Source organism: Plectropomus leopardus, chromosome 14, assembly GCF_008729295.1.
Source record: "Plectropomus leopardus isolate mb chromosome 14, YSFRI_Pleo_2.0, whole genome shotgun sequence".
NCBI lineage: Eukaryota > Metazoa > Chordata > Actinopteri > Perciformes > Serranidae > Plectropomus > Plectropomus leopardus.
Genome location: NC_056476.1, coordinates 18,018,913 through 18,037,177, shown reverse-complemented (window position 1 = coordinate 18,037,177; position 18,265 = coordinate 18,018,913). Strand labels below are relative to the sequence as shown.

The 18,265-nt window shown below is 38.9% G+C and overlaps 3 protein-coding genes across 3 annotated transcripts in view; 1 reads left to right on the top strand and 2 right to left on the bottom strand.

The window, feature by feature from the left end:
- Window positions 1-3,360, bottom strand: part of tmem63c (transmembrane protein 63C) — a 46,546-nt gene extending 43,186 nt beyond the window's left edge. The window contains exon 1 of the mRNA XM_042500477.1: window positions 3,343-3,360. The gene's annotated coding sequence lies outside the window, so the exon portion shown is untranslated. The remainder of the gene's footprint in view (window positions 1-3,342) is intronic.
- A 1,193-nt stretch (window positions 3,361-4,553) lies between these two features.
- On the top strand, window positions 4,554-6,904 carry zdhhc22 (zinc finger DHHC-type palmitoyltransferase 22). Its single transcript, XM_042500125.1, has 3 exons — window positions 4,554-4,623; window positions 5,864-6,421; window positions 6,521-6,904. Exons 2-3 carry the CDS (start codon window positions 5,866-5,868, stop codon window positions 6,796-6,798), a joined length of 834 nt encoding a protein of 277 aa, XP_042356059.1. The 5' UTR covers window positions 4,554-4,623; window positions 5,864-5,865; the 3' UTR covers window positions 6,799-6,904.
- Window positions 6,905-8,790: 1,886 nt separating this feature from the next.
- cipca (CLOCK-interacting pacemaker a) lies at window positions 8,791-16,416 on the bottom strand. Its single transcript, XM_042501479.1, has 4 exons — window positions 16,273-16,416; window positions 14,075-14,191; window positions 13,460-13,629; window positions 8,791-12,015 (listed from the first exon to the last, which is right to left on the bottom strand). The coding sequence occupies exons 2-4, from the start codon at window positions 14,178-14,180 to the stop codon at window positions 11,221-11,223; spliced, it is 1,071 nt and encodes a 356-aa protein (XP_042357413.1). The 5' UTR covers window positions 14,181-14,191; window positions 16,273-16,416; the 3' UTR covers window positions 8,791-11,220.
- Window positions 16,417-18,265: the final 1,849 nt, after the last annotated feature.

Sequence of the window (18,265 nt, the reverse complement as noted above, 5' to 3'; positions counted from 1 at the left end):
CTGCATAGCAAAATTCATGATGATGAGAGCAAACTTGACAACTATATATTACACAGAGCAGACAGAGGTACAAGAGGAGGAGGCGTGGCCTCACATTGCAGTTCTGAAATTGCCACTCTTAAAGTAACCTCATAATTTTTTGAGTGTCTTTTCATTAACTTAAGACTTCCTGAAAATAAACATCTTATTATTGGTAATATTTATAGACCTCCACCTGTTCAAAAGGGCTTTACTAAGTGCGTTATAACAACTCTTACTTCATTTGAATATTCAGGATAAATGATTATTTCAAGCGACTAAACTGGCTCGACCGCCCCTCATCAAATGATAAAAACCTCCTAAAAAGGATCCTGCTGACTGGGAAAAATATAGATCCCTACGAAATTTGTGTAAAACAAAAACACGTAATGCAAAATCAGACTTATCTATAAAAAACATCTTTCAGAAAATATGCACAATCCAAAACAGTTCTGGAAAAATATGAACAATGTTCTCAATAAGTCAAATAAAAATAACACTACCCAGGTTAGATTCAACAAATACATAATTGAGGACCCTCCCAAAATCTCACAGATCTTTAGTAAACACTTCTCTTTTATAGGCAGCTCTTGCACATTTGACCTCCTCCAGCTTCTGACCCCCCCAGTCGCTCCCTCCCCAGAAATTCCTTCTCTTTTCGAAAAATACTCCCTGCTGAGGTTCAGCGTGCAATTGTGTAACTAAAGGATGACTGCAGACCTGGACCGGATGGCATTGAGACAAAATGTATAAAGTTATCTCCCCATATTCTAATGTATCCACTTTGTGACCTATTTAACCCCTCTTTGTCAACTCCACCTGGAAAAGGGCCATTGTTAGCCCACTTCATAAGGGGGGTGACCCCCATGACATTCACAACTACGTTATTGTTATTGCTGATGCTTTTGTGTACATGTGAAGGTGTGTAAATATGTATGTATTTATTTAAGTATACATATATGAATATCTGTGTGTGGGTGCATGTTTGCATATATATAAGTAACTCTCACAGGTTTTAACAGACGACATCATATCTCCCCAATCCTCGCTTCCCTCCACTGTATTTCCTGTCAGATGGTTCTGTACAGCTGGAGCGGTCCACCTGCTCAAGGTGCTGAAACAAATGCAGACCTAAACAAAGAAGCCAGATAAAGTAGACCCGTGAACATGCAGCTTTCTATCATCCACATATTCTGCAGCTGTTTGTTGCTGTAGTTGTGTACTATATGTATTTCCTCACTGTGTGCTCTTTGTTCAATCTCAGCTTAGAGTCTCATGAAATATTAATGTCTCTGTGATAATTAAAGATGACCAACAGTCATTTGCTCCCTTTTCTTGGGAGACTTAATCTGCTGTCTTCCTTCAAAACATCAAATTTTAAAGTGACAGTACACTGAAAATCTTTTAATTAAAACCACAAACACCTTGGTCAATTACATTGTCATTACAATCAGCATGTTTTATATTATGCGTGTCATTTACCTGCACAACCAGATATACATTAGATCATGTGTATTTATGAAATACTCAGCACCTGGTTGATTAAAAGGTTTTGGTAAAAGGTGTAGTTTGTGCTCATTTTGATCATGTCACTTCCAATAGATTCCAATGGTGACCACTTTTCAAGAGCTATTAACTTTTTCCGTCATCATTTTAAACCCTGGAGGGGTTGGTGTACTCCAGAGTGAGTTTAAAGGAGCAGTGTAGGGGGGTATTTAGTGGTATTTTGCAGCGACAACTTAGAACTTAGTTTCACTTAGAAAAACAAAAGAAAAAAACTTTGCTGGCCAATGCGGAAAAAGGCCCTATCTAGAGCCAGCGTTTGGTTTGTTCTTTCTGAGCCACTGTAGAAACGTGGCGGGGCAGCATGGCGATCTCCACAAACAAGCACCCTATGTAGATATAAACAACTCAGTCTGAGGCAATGAAAACATGACAAGTCTTATTTTTAGATAACTGTTCACTAAAGAAAACATACTTGTTATATTATATTCCATTTCTGACAATATATCACCTTAAAAACTTCACACTAGACCTTTAAAGGCAGGACGCTCTTGTTCTTGCTGTAATCAAGGACATTCACTGAAATCCTTTTTGAAATTTCTGGGAAATTTCTTGTCTTCAGAAGCAAAATAACACTGTTTATGAAAAAATAATAAATGGGAGCCTGGAATCACACCAGAGCTCCTCTTTTATTAATAAGCAACACAAATTGCCATAATCACTATCATTTATTCTCAGATGTTAATGAGCTGTGTATCTACTGACCTCAGCTTACATTTTAGTCATTAAAGAAGACTGTGTTTCCCATAAATACACACAAACAATAAGACCGTTCTGCACATTGAAGTTCTCTCTTTCACACTCAGTCTCACCATATGGCATGACATATTCTTCAGCATGCTGCCATGCAAATGCTTTGCACGAGTGACCCATTAAAATGTCAAAAACCCATTAGAAATCTGGCATTTTAAAGGCCACTTCCCTTCATCACAGTCAGGTGCAAATGGCAGGAGTTGTAAATAGCACACTATGGAGTCTGTTTTAGAAATGACAAGACTACAAATACAAGATTCAACCACAAGAGGTATGTGTATCTTCATGTGCATGAATGGCAATACTGTCATAGGAAAATGAACTTGGTATTGGAACAACTCTGACTTCAGTTTACCTAAAGAATATCTTGGAAATGTTATTTAGGGGGCAGCAGAGCCAGTCAGACTGTGTGTAAAACCAAATGAATATGTAGTTAGCATGGACTCAACAGGTCAAACTGCTGACCGATAAAAGCTTTGAATGTGAGTGTGAATCCAACAGAACAACAACAGGACAGCAGAGAGGAAATAGCATAGTCACAACATGACTGGAAACCTGAAGAGCCCTTATGTAGTAATGAGAAGTCCAAATGCGCTCTTTAAACATACTCCACCCAAATGACTTCATGAGGAACAATTGTTGTTGTAGTGAGAAGATCTGTTTGGGGTGTAATAATCTGACACGTTGCCAGAAACACCTCATCCCAATAACAACACTGCACCATGATGCAGAGAGCTCTAAAACATCAAGGTTTCACTCATTTCTAAAATCTGATTTTTATAATTAACAGAAAATTTGTTTCTGTCTGCAAGAATCAGACAATTTTCGGCGAATCTGTGCTTTCCCAGCTCACTGCAGCACTCACAACAGTCTGCACACCCACCTTCCTCCAGCTCTGTAACTTGATGAAAACGATTGCGCCATAAATAGCGCAATTAATTCCTCCAGTCTACGTTCAAACCAACACACGGATACATGAGTTTAAAGGAAAAAAATCACATCGCTCACCTCAAAAAGCGTCCTGGTCGCTGGCGTCTGGTGGTGATGGGGATGCTGCTTTGTTTTTTTTCCTCCAACACCAGGAAACAAGAGAAACTCCCACCTGCTCAGGGACCGTCTGACAATTAAACACCTGAGGGCTGCTAAGGGAGCGTCAAATAATGCTTTAACTCCGATATCTCAGGATATGCCAATTGATTATTATACAATCATCTGCTATCATTACATAATTATTTTGCTGATTAAATTATTATTGTATTTTTAAAGCTAAAATATATCACCAGAATGGTTGAGTCCACGAGACAACACGAGGTAAGCAAAGTGCGGATTTGATTCGCCTGCTGAGTAATAGCAGAATATAGTAATAAATCTACATCACTAATCTGACAGCAGTCAGACTAAAAGGTAAAACATTTGAGGATGCATTGCCACCTACTGGAAAATTGTCTTTCATGCATCGTCACAAACCTCTGCAGTCTTATTAGCCCAGACTAAACAAAGCTATCTTCTCACAGTACAGGCCTGTGTAAATGAGAGAGGAAAGGAGCCACATACAACAGCAAAGCACTGATTACAAATTAATACATGCTTGATAACAACCTAAAGTATATCATTCAAAGAGACTTTTTGTGCATGAGTACATTAAGTTGATGTATCTTCAAAGTACATTTTAAAAGGATGAGTGCTATTGAGAATGTGGTGATAGAGGCGAGTGTTTAGTTTATACATTTAGAAGTTTAGAAATAAGTAACATTTTAAAAATTGTATATATATATATATAAATGGTATATAAACGATCAAATGACTGGCATCAACAGCTGCAAAAACAAAAACAGTTACATTAAGGTACAAATATCCGAATTTAAATAAAACAAAGATTCAAAGAATGTTTCATTGAAGGTTTTGTAGAGAAACACTGCTATTTTACGAATTATTCTTAAAGTATTACGATCAAACATCAGTAATAAAGTAATGGCACTACAATTTCAACATAGAAAAACAAATGTAATTAATTTTTTTTTTTTTTTTACAAATTTTTGTGGTCAAAGTATCCAGAAAAAGTAAAGGCTGGAAAATTAAATAAAAACAGAAGATGGGGAAAAAACACAGACGCATCCGGACCAACAGGCGGCGGTAGACAAAGGAGCAGACACCCCCCCTGATGAAAAAATCACGTCGATGTGGCTCAACCCATCAGCACCTTCTCTGCGTTTGAATGAACGAGCCGAGCTGAGAGCCGAGGCTCCGCGGTGCTGAAAGGACAGCTCCCCCGCTCTCTGACATCTGCAGGTAGGCAGCCACCGCGAGGATGGTGCTTTAATTTAATTGCGTCGTCATGGAAATTAAATGATTGACGCCATCATCTGTTTCCTGAAGAAAACACGGAGGTGGAAATACTGCGATAGTCCTTGATTGGTGCTGTATGTGCTTTGTGTCATGTAGGACATCCGTCGGCCTACAGTAGAGCTTCTCAGCGTTTCATAAATGAGCATAAAGAGCCAGTTTTAGGTTCAGTCTCTCTCCTCTTTTTGTGCTTTGATCCTCTGTGATGTGCACATCTGTTAATGCTGTAGGTTAGGAGATCACAGAGAAAAGGGTGAGATATTCTTGGTATTCTCAATGGCCCCTCAGAGTCCCTAGACCCTACTTTGCAGAGAAATTAGTTTTTCTCAGCAGCAGACTTACATTCTCTTTTTTCTTATTAAATGAGCAGCCAATTGGTATCATGTATCTGGCCTGATGGGAAGTGTGCTACTTTCACCAAGATGCTTCGTGTAAATAGTCCTCTATAATCTCCTTATTTCCATCAAAACTGTTAAAGTATTCTGACATAATTAGAAAAGAAGATACAGCATATGTCGCAGTATATTAGGCCTGTAATATAATATAATAATCTAAATTTTGAAATTCTTCATTACTGAATGATGTTATTACAGTATATGCTATAGAAGATTAAGTATAAAACAGCAGTTTTGCTGGACTGTAATTTTTATAACATTATGGTCAACAGCTCTCAGGTGAAATTAAAGCTCCAGTGTGTGGGATTTAGGAGAGGATACTGGCAAAAATGAAAGATCATACTCAAAACTATGTTTTGAACCCCTCATATAATTGTGAAAGGCTGTAAGAAATTTGTCGATACAGGTTTCAAAGGGTTAAAGACCTAGTCTGGTTATCTGTGCTGTAAAAACGTGTGCAAATGTTGAACGAAATGATGTAGAAAGAGAACTCGATACAGCATTGGAGCACGACCCTGTTCACACCTATGAAATTTGCTCAGTGGCCCATAAGGCCAAAGTGCTGCATGTCGTTCCTTCTGTATCCCCCTTTCACTCTAAGCTTTCCTATTGATTCAAGGCATAAAAGCCTAAAAAAAATTCTTTAAAATAAAAAAAAAGCTTGTGGAGCATTTTTTTGAATTCTCTTTTTACATTTTTTTGTCAAAGTGCTGCTACATTATCCTCTGAGCGTCTGGCAGTTGTCAAAAGTTTCTGATAACATTCTGCTTTGTGTTTTCACGCTCTCACAGACATGTTCACCAGGATGTTAAAACTGAGGCTTCTCAATGCTGTAGCACCTGCCTACTTCTTCATGGCTACAGCTGTCACCTTCATTTTGCATTTTGGCTTCTTCATCCCTACAATCTTCCCAAACCCGGACACATCACTGAGGGGGTCTACAACTCTTCACACAGTTGTTTTCCTTTTCTTGATGTTCAACGCACTGGGAAATTACATAATGACTATTAAATATCCCGCTGAAAGCGCCAATGAGACTGTGGTTCCCGTGTGTTCGGCGCACTGCTCGGACAAAGTGGATGCACACTACCTCCTGAACAATCGTCACTTCTGCAAACTGTGTAAGAAAGTCATCCTGAAGAGGGATCACCACTGTTTTTTCACCGGAAACTGCATCGGAAACAAAAACATGCGCTACTTCATCATGTTCTGCATCTACACATCATGCACCTGTTTGTACTCCTTGGTTCTTGGTGTTGCCTTTTTAACAGTGGAGTACTCCATCTCCTTTGAGAACCCGCTGACCTTCCTGACTCTTCTTCCTCTCTCCACTGGTTACTTCTTCATGGGTGAGTTGTTAAGTAATTCCAAAAAATTGAAGCTAATAATTCAAGACACATTTTGACTTTCTGAGAGTTTCACATATCCTTCTTAATCCTTCCTCACAGGAACAATCTCAGGCTTGCAGTTATTCCTGGTGCTGATGCTCTATGTGTGGCTCGGCATCGGCCTGGTCTGTGCAGGCTTCTGCTGCCAGCAGGTGCTGCTGGTGGCCCGGGGGCAGACCTGGTGTCAGATGCAGAGGGGGCAGCTCGTGGAGAACCGCAGCCCCTGGAGAAACAACCTGAAGGATGTGTTTGGTACCCGCTGGATCCTTGGCCTTATTCTGCCTGTGCAGACGGCGGAAACGTGCTCCGATGACACAGATGCACACAAGCAGGACTGAGTGATAACCACGTCATATCAATAACTCCCAATAGGTCACACAAGCAGCACAGGTTGTAGAAAATGCTTTCTTGGGATACATGTGGTGATGGATTTTAAGTACTAAATGGATGCTTTTTTACCTTTAAAGGACCAATGTGTAGGATTTAGTGCCATTTGGCAGAGAGGCTGCAAATTGCAAAAAAAAAGAATACTTCCCTGTCACTCCTCCCTTTTTAAGCTTGAATAGGTGTTGCATGTAAGGAAAAATTATCAACTTGCTTTCACCCAAAGTCCGTGGACAAGGGGGATTTGATTTCCCCCATCACTAGAGGAAAATCTAGCCATCCAAATCTAACGGTATCTAAAGCTGAAACAAAGCTGCAACCTTCAGTGCTGAAAAATAAGGCCACTGCAGAAGTGCCAAAAACTGCAGTTCCTCTTATCTCTACTTGAGGCTGTCAGTCCCCATAGACCTACATGTCTCCAAAACAATGACCTTCGAAAATCCAAGATGGCAATGGCTAAGATGCCAAACAAGCTACAATGTTGGGGAAAATAAAGAAAACCTCAATTTCGAACAGCCTCGAGCATTTTAGAGCCGGGAAGCCGATCGCGGCCAGTCCATCAGCCACCAGTGAGCCAAAACTATTGCTGCTGCAGCGCTGACATGTTGTGATAGTTTAGGCGTCTGGTCTATTTCCTTTTTTAAACTATTTTTGTTATAGCCTATTATTACTGAAATAGATCTGTGTGATTAGATAAAAGCAGAGGAGCAGAATTGCACTTATGTCCTCTACGTCACCCCTGCAGCTTAAGCAAAAATGACATTTTTTTTAGTACAGAGAAGTACTGAAAAAAGTATTGTTGGGTACAAGTACTGAACTACAAGTGCGGATCCCTGTGCCGGTATGGGTTCAAATGTTAAACAGTAGCTTACCTAAGCCAGTGCTTAGTTTGTCCATTTTGGGCTACAGTAGAAATGTGGTACAACATGGTGGCCTCCGCTCCCTATGTGGATATGAAGGGCTCGACTCTAAGCTACTGAAAACACGATTCTTAGTTTCAGGTGGTTATGAATATTATATTCAATCTCTGCCATTAGATCTCCCTAAATCCTACACACGGGTCCTTTAAAGTAGTCCTTTAAAATATTAAGCCGTTAGCACACATTCCTTTAAGGACAGGAGCCATATAATACCAGTGCGAAACTTTTGAATAAGTGCATAGTGTAAGTGTATCCTTTAGGTAAGTAGCTTTTGACAAGACAATATTAGAACTAATAAGCTGGTTGTTTGGGACATGCGGCAGTTTTACATGCACAATATATGCTTGCATCAAAATTTAAAGACAGCTTTGCATAAGTGCATGCATTCACAGCTTCGCTGTTTTATATCAACGCTATTGATTTGAACGCCCGCGCCACACGGTGCTCTGAGATTACCATTAGAAGTGTGTTGCTGTTCACACTTCCTTGTAGGATGCTCGTGTGACATTCAGGAAACTTAGGGTAGCTTTCACAATAATTTACTTTGACGTTAAGGGCTAGCATACAAGAAAACAGTATGTGTCTACAGCATAAACTGCCAGGCTTGACGTTATTGTTCTGATAATAAACTGTTACATGTTGAGCCTGATTTCTACTCAAATGAATGTGACTCACACGATACAGTATTATGCTCCTTTGTAAGAATGGGTGGGGGTAATGTGAAGATAACCGTATTATTATCCAGGGTATTATTCACAATGTGCCATAAACACATCTTATATGCTTACAGATGACCCCAAAGATGTTGTACTTACTACACTGCTAACATAGGGCCCTCTGTATAGACATAGTAAGGACTTTTCACTGTTATGCTGCTGCTACAGCTACTGACATATTCAACATCATGTCGAAGATGTTTTGGATTTCAATAAATATACTTTTTAGAGCTATTTTGTCTATTCCTGTTATACCAATAAAAGTATTCATATCACAAGCAACCATCTGTTTTTTTTTTGTTTTTAATTCTGATGCACAAAGGTGAATAAACGACTGAGAGGAAATGGTCTTCAGAGTTTTATGACAGTTCATTATTAGCCAAAGTGACATTTTCTAAAGAAACAACACAGAAAGCACTTTTCACAACAACAGGAAAAAATAATCTCTGAAAAGTAACCTTAAAAGAATTTTAACCTTCAAAACCAAGGATTATTTCTTAGGTTTACAACTACTCATGAATAAAAAAAAACATTGCAACAGTACAGTATTGTTGCTGAAATAAATAATACAACATCTGGTTTCGACTTAACGTTTGAAACAAAACCATTTATGACTTTACTTGTCTTCATCTTTCTACATCAACTCTGGATGTATCTCCCAGCCAGAGCGTGATTTGTTTTGTTTCAGATAAGAATATTAACTCTTTGGAGACTTTTTACATTCCACTTTCTTCCACAAAAACTCACAATCTAAGCTGCTGAAGCGTTGACATGAAGTGCAAACATGAGCATATTAAAAAAGGCACAGGCATCCAGATTAACGTTTATATTCACATTGTTTTATCAAGACAGAATGCTCATTTTCTGGATACAAGTTGTAACATTTGTCTAGAAAAAGTGTCAGTAATCTAAAGTGCAAGAGTCTGTAATATCAAACTATTCAGTTGTCATTTCTTTGCCTTAATTAATACACAAAACTACGCTTAAACAGCAGGAATGAACATGGCAACGACATATGCAAAGTCAAGAGAAAAATATATAGCTACAGCACTTCACTTGCTACAGTTTAAGCTTTCGCGAATGCCTAGTTAACTTCTTAAAATATGTCTTTCAATAAGAAGAAACTTGCTCCACCAGTGAACTGACAAACTGGTTTATAATGTGCTTGGTTTAGTTATATTATTCACACAGCTTTCGTCTTGGTCTGACATGGTACTATAAATAAATAATACTGACAAAAAGTATGAAAATTACTGAAAAAGTAAAAGTCATGTTTGTGCCTGCCGTCTGAACTCTCTGTGAGCTACCCAGCTTCTGTTTGACAACAGAAACTGTTATTATATACACTTCCTCATCAAAGAGGCACCTGCTCATTCACCTTCATTTAACATCCCATATAAAAACATGGTATATTTAAAAAAAAAAAAAAAAGAAAAAAAAAGAAAGGACAATACACTGTCCTGTTTCAAGACCTCAGTCACGAGGAACCTGAAACGCAGGCCACATATATCCACAATGGATTTTTTTAAACTTAATTTAAAAAGTAAAAGTGATGCTGATATTTTCTCTAAAGCAATCACATCAAGGCATGAATAAGGAATTAACCCTCTATGCCCTCACGCGTGATGCGCACATGCGTTTTATGCAAAATATAGAAGCCATAGCCCTATTGCAAGTGATCCTTGCGAAATTGAAATCAGCAGAGGCAAGAAAATTCATTATAGGCAAGGGTTTAAAATGTAAGCATGCTTCCTTACTGCCACTTTATGTGTGCTTCAGCAGTTCTCAATACTGAGATGATTTCAACTGTCCTAAAAAAAAGTGTGAAAGTTTAATTTAGTTATAAGATGTCTGTTTAGTTAAAATGCTAATGGATATTTCACACTGATGGTGTGTTCACACCTAACGCGATGGGAGCATTTCATGCAGAGTTTACACGCAAACTTAATGCAAAAACACAAAGAGATGCAAATTCACGCCGGGGGGCACGATGAGCATGTTGGACAATGAATGCAAAATTCACGTCTTCGTGTCCATCGCGCAAGTTGAATTTTTTTAAAACTTGCATTATGCTGTGTCGCAATAGCCTATTAGCGTTGAGATTCTCCTGACTTTACCGAGATTCAGAAATGAAGGATGAAGTATGTCACTGAGGACACGCGGAGCTACACTTTGCATCAGTATCTGACTGCAGAGAGAGCGAACAAATAACGATTTGGAGGGCTCGAGATTAGTGAGCAAAGCTAACACGTTAGGGTTAGATCTGAAAAAATATGTAAGCTGTCCACTGTTCGTAACTTGTGTAAGTTATTTTGTTTAATTGCTTCCTAGCAAAATGCTCTGAGTAATAAGTTAGTCTTTTACTGTGGAAAGTAAACAACGGAGGGCGTGCAATGTGCTGAGAGTTCCCGTCTTGATTCACTTTGCTTTAAAGCACGGAGCTTCTTACATCCGGTTTTCGGTTGTGCTTCACTGCAAACCAAAGTTAGCTGTTAGTTGCCACTCCTAGCTACCATAGCCACTGCTGTTGAAGGCAAATTTTTGTCAGTTGCAAAATGCTCCAAAAATACCCCCAGCAGGGGCGTACGCACGAGTAACGAGACACAAAAATGTTCATTGCGTTCGGTGTGAGCACAGTATTCGACAGCTTTTGTTGTTAAGATTTGAGACATATGTTCACATTCAATAAATCATCTTGTGACTCACTGATTAAGAACCGCTGGTCGTAACCATCAGTGCTCTATGCCGGCACACTCTGAGCTTTAGCTCCACACTGCTCCTTGTCTGAACGTTGAAGCGAGAGCTGCAGTTTAGTCCAAAGCTGCGGGTCTCCGCTGCTCAGAGCCTCCAGCAGCAGAGCCGTCTGCTCCTGAAGCTGCTGCAGCTCGCCTTGGGTGCGCTTATTCTCCTTGATCAGCTGCTTTGTGCGCATGGTGATCCCCAGCAAGCCAGATTTGTTGAGAATGTTGTAGGTATTACTAAAACGTTTCAGTTTGTTCGTGTCCACTGAGAGGGTGTCGTCCTGGTCTACATCCATCCCGTTGAAGACAATATCTGTCCTGTATTCATCTGTGAAGGGGAGCAGAGAGCCGGTCCCTGCCGGCGGGGACAGAGACTTGTCACAGAGTTGCTCCTGACTCTCAGCTGCCTGTGATTGGTTGTTTGCTGCTTCAAAGGTGGTGACGGGTTTGACAGGAGTCTGCGGTGGTGGCTGCGGGCTGGGGGAGCTGTAGAGCCTGTGGCCATGGTGGTGCCTCCTCTGTCGCTGATCATATCCTGACGTTGAGCTCACCCTCAACTTGGAAGACCCTGCCCTCTTAGTGGGCGCCTCCGCTGGGTGTGGGGCTATTTTGGGATAAGACTTGAGGATGGGCACGTAGCTTTTGGATTGTCGGATATTTTCAGAGCTAGTCTTTGGAGAGCTGCTGCTACCGTTTGAGACCATGGGTTGAAGAAGAACCACCTGTGACTGAGGCATCACCTCCAAAGGTGAAGGAAAGCCCCACTGTTTTTCTGCTGGAGCCATCTGTGATGGCTAGAGAGAAAAAACAATTGTAAATGTCATGCCAACCTATTCTGTAATAGCCATAATAAGAGTGCAACACGTGTTTTTGTAGGCCAACCAAAGTTAACATCTCCCCGGTTCCCTCTTCAAAAGCCAATGGGATTTTTCTACTGATTATTGGATTATTGCAGGAAATGAGCTCTTATGATATTTACGCATTTCTTTCAGCGAGATAATCTCAGGGTTCCCTCACATCTTCATGGACAAAATTCCAACATTTTTCCATGACTTTTCAATGACCCAGAATTTTTTTCTTGCACTTCTTGCTCGAAATTGTAAACAAACGTTACACACTGACCATTAGATCTACGTTATGTCCATGGCTTCAAAAATAAATTTGCTGTTATTCTGCATTGCATTAGATACAACACGGTTCCATGACTTTACCGATACATTTAATGATTTTCACTAATTCCATGACTTTTCCAGGTTTTCCATGACAAGACTGTAAAGTCAACTATTAAGGGTCAGCGGTTTGATTCCCGGCTCCTCCAGTCAACATGTTGAAGTATCCTTGGGCAAGATACTGAACCCAAAATTGCTCCCGATGCTGCGTCATCGGAGTGTGAGTGCGTGTGAATGGTTACTAAGTAGCAGGTGGCATCTTGTACAGAAGCCTCGGCCACCAGTGTGTGAATGTGTGTGTGAATGGGTGAATGTGACATGTAGTATAAAAGCGCTTTGAGTGGTAGAAAAGCGCTATACAAGTACAGTCCGTTTGCCATTAGTCTCATTTAGCCACTTCTTAACAACCACCTTTTTTAGGACATTTAAAGGCTTTTATTTATTTATTTTACGTCGTTTCACAAAAACGTGACTGTCTCTTAAGCTTGTGTTGACCACAGACCTTATTTCATGTGGCTAACCAAAAACCCATTTAAAAAACCTATTAACTTCGAGAAAATTGCTAAAATGCGAACAGATTTCTGCGTTTTAGGAGTAATTCCTGCACCACTGTATACAGCACGTACTGAAGGTACTCTATGCAAGGCTGTCAATCACTGCTTGTAAACACACTCACCAGCCAAAGTGAAAATAAAAGAAAACCCCAGATTCACTCTCGTTTGGCATTTTTTCTGCTCCATGTCGCTTAGATGCCTGCTGCTTACAGTCAGGCACCTGGTCGCTGCTTTAATATTCAGCTTGACCTCACCTGAGCGCTGAAGGGGTACACGCCCGCAAACGTCCCGAGCACAGAAAATAAGAGTACAATATTACAGGCTGAGGACACAAACTCTGAAGATAAATACACTGCCACGCACTTCTAGTGGATCATAAGTGATAACTGAGAGGGATTCACTCCATATGAGTCTATACGCAGTAAAAAATAACAAGTAGCAGCGTAAGTGATATATTTTGATGATAAAGCCCTACATAAGTGCTCAGCAGAGGCAGACATAACGCTGTATTTTACCTGCTTTAAGACAAAGTTATTCATGATGATCATTGGAGAAAGTCCAGCATACGAGCCTCCCATCACAGTCACCTGCGGACCAGTCGGGTCCTGGCCGACTATCGACCCGTTCCTTCCTGCATCTTCAGAGTCCGTCAGATCGACCGCACTGAGGTACTCAGAGCTGGCATCTGAGGAGGGAGAGACAAGCGTATGGGCATCGTCATGTTAAAAAGCAACGCAGTTACCTTTCTATTGTGCACAGCACCTAGGGCAGAACATCAGTACTATGACAACAGTGTCAGATGTAGATAAGCCTCTCGAGAGCCTCTGTAAAAAAGGATACCATCAACATGATGAGGAGCCGAATCCAGGTCAGCCTTCGAATTGTAAATAAAAGTCATAAGAAAAACACAGGATAGCCTAGATAGAAAATGTGACCTAGATCCCTACATTTGATTAAAGCTGACCTCGTTTATGAACTGATAGTATTTTTTTCTCGTCGAAATGCTAATTGTATGCAGGTACAAGCAGCTCACAACACAAGCAAAACTATAGTGTTAAAACAAAACGTACATTGGGACAAACACAAAACTTAAAGGGTTGCAACTATGGTGTAAAGTAATTGATGCAAACCTGAGAAGCCTGAATCTCTCTCCAGGTCAGACTTGGATGCTCCAAGGTTAGCTGCCCTGGTGAATGTCGGTGTCCTGTGTCTGTCAGGTCTACTAAAACTGCTCATGCTTGCCTCTTCTGTAAAAATGGAGAGTTAAGAAAGGTAACTGACAAGATCAAATCATCGCTTCTACAGAGTTCAATGTGATTTTGCCTCTAATTTGTGGTATGTAATGGAAATATAAGACCACAGGTTGGTTCACATCCTGTACGGACTGAAAATATGTAAAATATATAAAATAATTGCTGCTATAATTTTGAAAATCTGAGACACTCCCCAACATTGTATATGTGGCTGAAGGAAGTAAAAGTTGTACATTTGGAGAAAATACGATTCATTATGTCAAACAGGGAGAAACTCTTTCAGAAAATATGTCAACTGGTCATCAATCTGATTGGAAAATTGAGGTGAATGGCTCATGGTCTAACAGGTTAACTGTATCACTGTGTCGTATATCAATAACCTGCAACCCATGTGATAATGTTCAGGTTTTTTTTTTCTTTTCTGTGTTACCACCAATGTCCTGTTTTTTCTGTTGTTTGCTCGTTTTGATTTGTCTTACTGTTTGTTGGTTTTCTGTTTACGCAGTTCTTGTTTTTTGGTTGTTTGTGCATTTGCTGTTGGTGTTTTTTTTTTTTTTTACCCCCACTGTATTCTCATACTGCTCTACAAAATTAATAAATAGATGGATTTTTTTTTAAAAAAGACTAAAAATATGAAGAGACAGTCAATTTGTAACCATGAAATTTGTGAATATTTCAAACTGCATTACTTTTTATTCCCATATTTTAGAGTCTTGATGGCAGGGTGATTGTAGAGGACATTTCATTGACTAAATTGCAATTCAGTCTAGTCTAATTTAGCTATTTTCTTCTTTCCCCCATCTAATTATACTGATCATCAAACCTTTTCTGTTGAGCAATTATCATATTATGCAGTCTTATCCTGATAGCCCACCAGCAAACAGAAACATAAAATAAAATGCTTTCAGTGTCTGTAATATTCATTCATTGTGCAAAATAAGAAAAATACTTAAACTTGGGGCTTACGTTTTGTACATGTTCACTTTGTCAATAATAATTTTTAAAAATCGGTTTGTCATATCAGCAGAAATCAGGATGTTGGCTGATTCCAGTATTTCATTTTAAAGACAAAATCTGTCAATCAGCTGATGATGTGCCGATATTATCGTGCATCCTATATTCAAACGAAACGAAAACACAAAAATCTTATTTTTAAGGTTGTAACAATTCACCTTGGTTCTTACAAGGTTATTATACACTAAAGGAAACATGCTTTTTTAAAATATTATAATCCATTTCTGCCAATACACCCCCATAAATCCTACAAACTGGACATTTAAAATATTCTGTCGTACTGAAACTGTACCTTTATTTCGTTTGTGTGTTGACTAACCTGTACAGTGTATTTAACGTTGTGCAGGCATTGCACACGTTGCTAAATATAGTTATGAAATATGTTTGTTTTGTTGTTGTTGATGTCGTTTTACATTTTTGAGACATCATTTACGGAGAAAATCTCATGCAGATAGCTACAAACAGGATATTACGTTTTTAACAAGACCTTAAACAAATCAAAACACATAATCATATTATTATGTCAGCTGTGCCCGGGACTGATTGAACTGAGCTTGACATTAAACGGGCCTGTTACCCGACACAGACTGGTAACAGAGCTATTGTGAGACCTGCTTTTTAATCACTATTTTTAGCATTTCTCGTCATTGTTCATAATACGGTAACTCTAACAAAGGAAAAACGTCAACACGAGCAACAAATACCAAAATCTGGGAGCGTGAACCGTCTGTTTATAACTTTGTGATGCGGCTAACGTTAGCTTTTTGTTTACACGCGTATATCTGACATCACTAGCTAACGACAGTAAACTTGCTGGAGACAGTTAATTACCATACACTGGTTAACTTTAACTCGTTTAAAGGCCTGCGCTGCTACAAGAAACAACATTTAAACATGAGAAATGCAACATTAGCTGTCTGTTGTGTGTACAGTCTGTTTCCCTGCGCGATTAGCTCAGTTAGCTGGGTAATGCTAGCTAGCGTAGCCTTAGCTTGACGACCAGCTCATAACGAGAGACGCGATGTGCTCTTTGGCTAAAGGATTTTTTTTGCAAACCTTACCAACACGTCCTTTGATTGAAATAAATATCCGTTCAAAGAGGCATCTACGAGTAGCAAACGTTGTCGTTTTAGCACAGTTGTAGGTACTCGACTGTTGTAGCGTCTAGTTACTTCTTCTCTGAGGTTTACCGGTAACTTGCATCCTCACTGTTGCATTACTGCCATCTACTGGAGGCACTTCACACCTGCAGTCCCCGGCTAACCACAGTTTTCTCATCAGTCTAGTTCTCCTCTGGCAGCTATCCAAGCTTTTTTAAATTATTGAACAATTTTTATATACAAAAAGAAATGTTTCAACATCTTTCCACAAGACCAAAAGGATCAGGTGCATTCACAACATACAAGGCATAAGGTAGATTTACTAGTCCTTCATAGTTTAAAAATGAAATTAAAATTTATCCTTGATCATGTTACATCTTTTGGAGTTGAAGGAGGAGTTTACAGCCTGGGGAATAAGGCTGGTCCATAGTCTGGTGGTACAGCAGCAGATACTTGTGTATCTTTTGCCAGATGGCAGCAGGGTGAACCGAATGTGGCTGGGGTACAAAAAAAGCTACAAAACAGCAGGAAAAGCAAAACACACAAATTAAAACAGACAAGAGACTGAAATATTAAACTGTATAAAACAAATCTTCAAAGTCTCCAAATTTAGGTCAGGAGCTAATAGTGAAGAACAGAAATATGATAGAAACGAGTAAACACATACATGGTAGAATATTAAGAGGCTAAATAAGGTAGAATCTAAAGTAGGTAAATATGCTAGAAAAAAAACAAATTTCAGGTCCAACATTTTTGTTTTAGTTTGTAGCCTACATGTAAATAATGATGAGTGTTAGGGGGCCCTCTAGGATCAGGGAACTGGTGCTGAAACTCCTGTTCTAGGATTTTAGTTAGGTGAGGTTAGGAGTGTTTTAGGCCACAATACTACTGTCTCGTTCTTTTTCTATCTTTTCTTTCTGGTTTCCTCAAAGACATATTTCATGTATGGCATATCAAGTAATGTTTAACAGGAAAAGTATGATTTTGTGAAAAAATGTCAGACCAACATGCACAAATTTGTGTGCGAGCACTGTGCAGGCTGACATATATTTTTGTATACCTCATTTTGTAATGCTGATACACAGTTGTTCATGTTTAAAAAAATCTCTAAATATTTAAAAAATGTATGAAAATATATATGTATGAAGAAACATAAGTAATTGTTAAAAATAAAAATACAGTATTTATTTATTTTTGTAAATCATATTATATGCTAAACAGTTCCACTGCATTTCTAATTTTAATGAGTTTTAATCACTTAACACACAAAAACAAAATATGGTTCAGGTGGACAAATACCAAAGTTTCCCTGTAAATAAATACCTGCATAAAGACTCAATGTTGAGACCTTTATTGTATAAAAGAATGTATTCAAATCATGTTAACACAATAATTTCCTAGAAACAGGGGCCACGGTGTGGGGCCCACACCTCATTTTTACACCAGGGCCTTCTAATGGGCTTTCAAATAATTGAGAATTATGAAACACACTCAACCTACATAAACTGGAAAAATAAATGATCAGTAGTTTCAGTTAAGTTAAGTTTAAAAATAAAACAACAAATACAAAAAACAAGCAAACAAACAAAAAACAGCCACTCTTCTGAAATAATGATTAATCATGGGTAAGGGTTAGTCTGTATTTAATAAAATAATTCACACAAGAAAAAACACTGACAACCGTAACACTTTAATTACAAAATAAATATTTAAATGAAATAAAAACACTAACACAGTAGAAATGTTATTTTGTACACTTTCATAGATTTTCTTTGTGTAGTACATGAAATAAAAAATAAAAAGAACATAATTTTACATAACTACGATCCCTTCCCTATTGTAGTGTTTCCAAAAAGAGTGAGGAAGACACCTTAGGTGTGGGCTTACGGGAGTCTAGTGTCACCAGTGTGGACACACGTGTGCTGTTTAATGACACAAAGCACAGAAATGCTTT

Coding starts and splice junctions, on each gene's coding strand:
- cipca (XM_042501479.1), bottom strand. CDS start 14,180: ATGAGCAGTTTTAGTAGACCTGACAGACACAGGACACCGACATTCACC. Junction 13,630..14,074: donor GAGAGATTCAGGCTTCTCAG/GTTTGCATCAAT, acceptor CTCCCTCCTCAG/ATGCCAGCTCTGAGTACCTC. Junction 12,016..13,459: donor ATAACTTTGTCTTAAAGCAG/GTAAAATACAGC, acceptor TTTTCTCTCTAG/CCATCACAGATGGCTCCAGC.
- zdhhc22 (XM_042500125.1), top strand. CDS start 5,866: ATGTTCACCAGGATGTTAAAACTGAGGCTTCTCAATGCTGTAGCACCT. Junction 6,422..6,520: donor CACTGGTTACTTCTTCATGG/GTGAGTTGTTAA, acceptor CCTTCCTCACAG/GAACAATCTCAGGCTTGCAG.